Source organism: Perkinsus marinus (assembly GCF_000006405.1).
Source record: "Perkinsus marinus ATCC 50983 genomic scaffold scf_1104296956704, whole genome shotgun sequence".
Classification (NCBI taxonomy): domain Eukaryota; phylum Perkinsozoa; order Perkinsida; family Perkinsidae; genus Perkinsus; species Perkinsus marinus.
In genome coordinates this window covers 1-1,419 of record NW_003207412.1, presented here as the reverse complement: position 1 = coordinate 1,419, position 1,419 = coordinate 1, and the positions used below count along the sequence as shown (strand labels likewise).

General features: G+C 42.1%; 1 protein-coding gene across 1 annotated transcript; it reads left to right on the top strand.

Moving 5' to 3' along the window:
- Positions 1 to 396: 396 nt before the first annotated feature.
- On the top strand, positions 397 to 781 carry Pmar_PMAR028953 (hypothetical protein; the record flags this gene model as incomplete). The annotated part of the gene is made up of 2 exons (XM_002775092.1): positions 397 to 470; positions 644 to 781. Coding segments are annotated over 2 exons (212 nt in total), but the record flags the coding sequence as incomplete, so codon positions are not given.
- Between the last annotated feature and the right edge of the window lie 638 nt (positions 782 to 1,419).

Here is a 1,419-nt window from a genome sequence, read left to right as displayed (position 1 = left end):
TGGTGACAATATATGAAAATTTGAGGAGTTTCGGGAAATTGTCATTGGCTCTGGTACAGGAAGACTCTCATGTGATGATGTACGGGAGGTCCATTCCTACATAATTCTCCATTGTTCCTATAGTTAGGAAACTCCCAAGCTCGGCTGATGAAAGCGAACATACATCCAAACGCTGGTCGCAGGTTTTGCATTATATGCGAGATTCTCGCGGGCAACCTGTTCGCGTTGTTTTCTGGTTTACTATGCTCGTTGATTTTGACCTACGATGAAGTTGGTGCCGACTTCAGGGCGAGGCTGAAGACCGTGATGAGGTGATTCCCTGCATTAACCAGACACCTGTGAATTCACTGGTTCGATAGATACATGCATAGCAACAACGTTGATCGCGGAGTTCAAATGAAAGTGCGACGCTTTCTTGAAAGGCTATTTCAGAATCAGGCTAATGAGCAAGCGAAAACTGCACTGCTCACGTGAGTGATAAAGGGCACGTTTGTGAGGGACTTTGTGGATTTTGGGATTTGTTGAACTTACGTTGTGCGACGCGGATATGCACAGCTTAATTGTGTCGTGCGAAATATAAATAATTATTGAGAATATGAAAAATTTCAATTTTTTTTATGTTTTTTTCCATGTTTGCTTTCAGGATGCTCCGAACGTCGGATGGCCTTCGTCATCAAGTATTGGTTGGTGTTATGGGGAAGATGCTGAGACACTATAAGTGGTTCGATATGAAGATCACTGATGCTCAGCTCGGCCGGGTTGCCTCCGTTGTGATCACCAAGTGGGAGTCTTGATTTAGTGACAGCGTCTGGGTGGACGTAATTGCTTACGTTTAACTTGTTTTATCCGGTTCGCTTCGTGATACATATTTTTGTATTATTATGACTACATTTTGGGTATGATGTTGTTCGTATAGTAGCTAAGCGATAAAATCCTGTGAATGCTACAGTCGAATTCATTGAGTGTGGGAGGGTTCATATTGTTATTATGAAGCATGATGAAGCTCAGTATTGGAGTTGGAGTAGGAATATATGTTTGTTTTCCTCACCTGAGCTCAGGAGTTTTCTCACTGATTATAGAAGTTGACATATGAAATTCGGGTAGAAGTGTGTAGAAAGCATTGAGAAATTTGCGAAATTTCATATCATCATCAACACATGTAGTTAACCATGTGAATATTCCCCTACTGAAGGTACTTCGCACCGGGGGATTTGGTATTCTATGCTGGCGACAAGGCTGAGTGCATGCTCTTCGTGGTGAGGGGGCTTATCAAGTGCAAGAGAGATAGAACACGTAAGGTGTCGCCACACCTTATGAATGTTATCTTCCGACGATAATGGGAATCGATCTGAAACTAAAATAGCGACAAGTTGTTCGCACATTTTTTTATATTCGCATACCAAGTTGGTACGCATTATA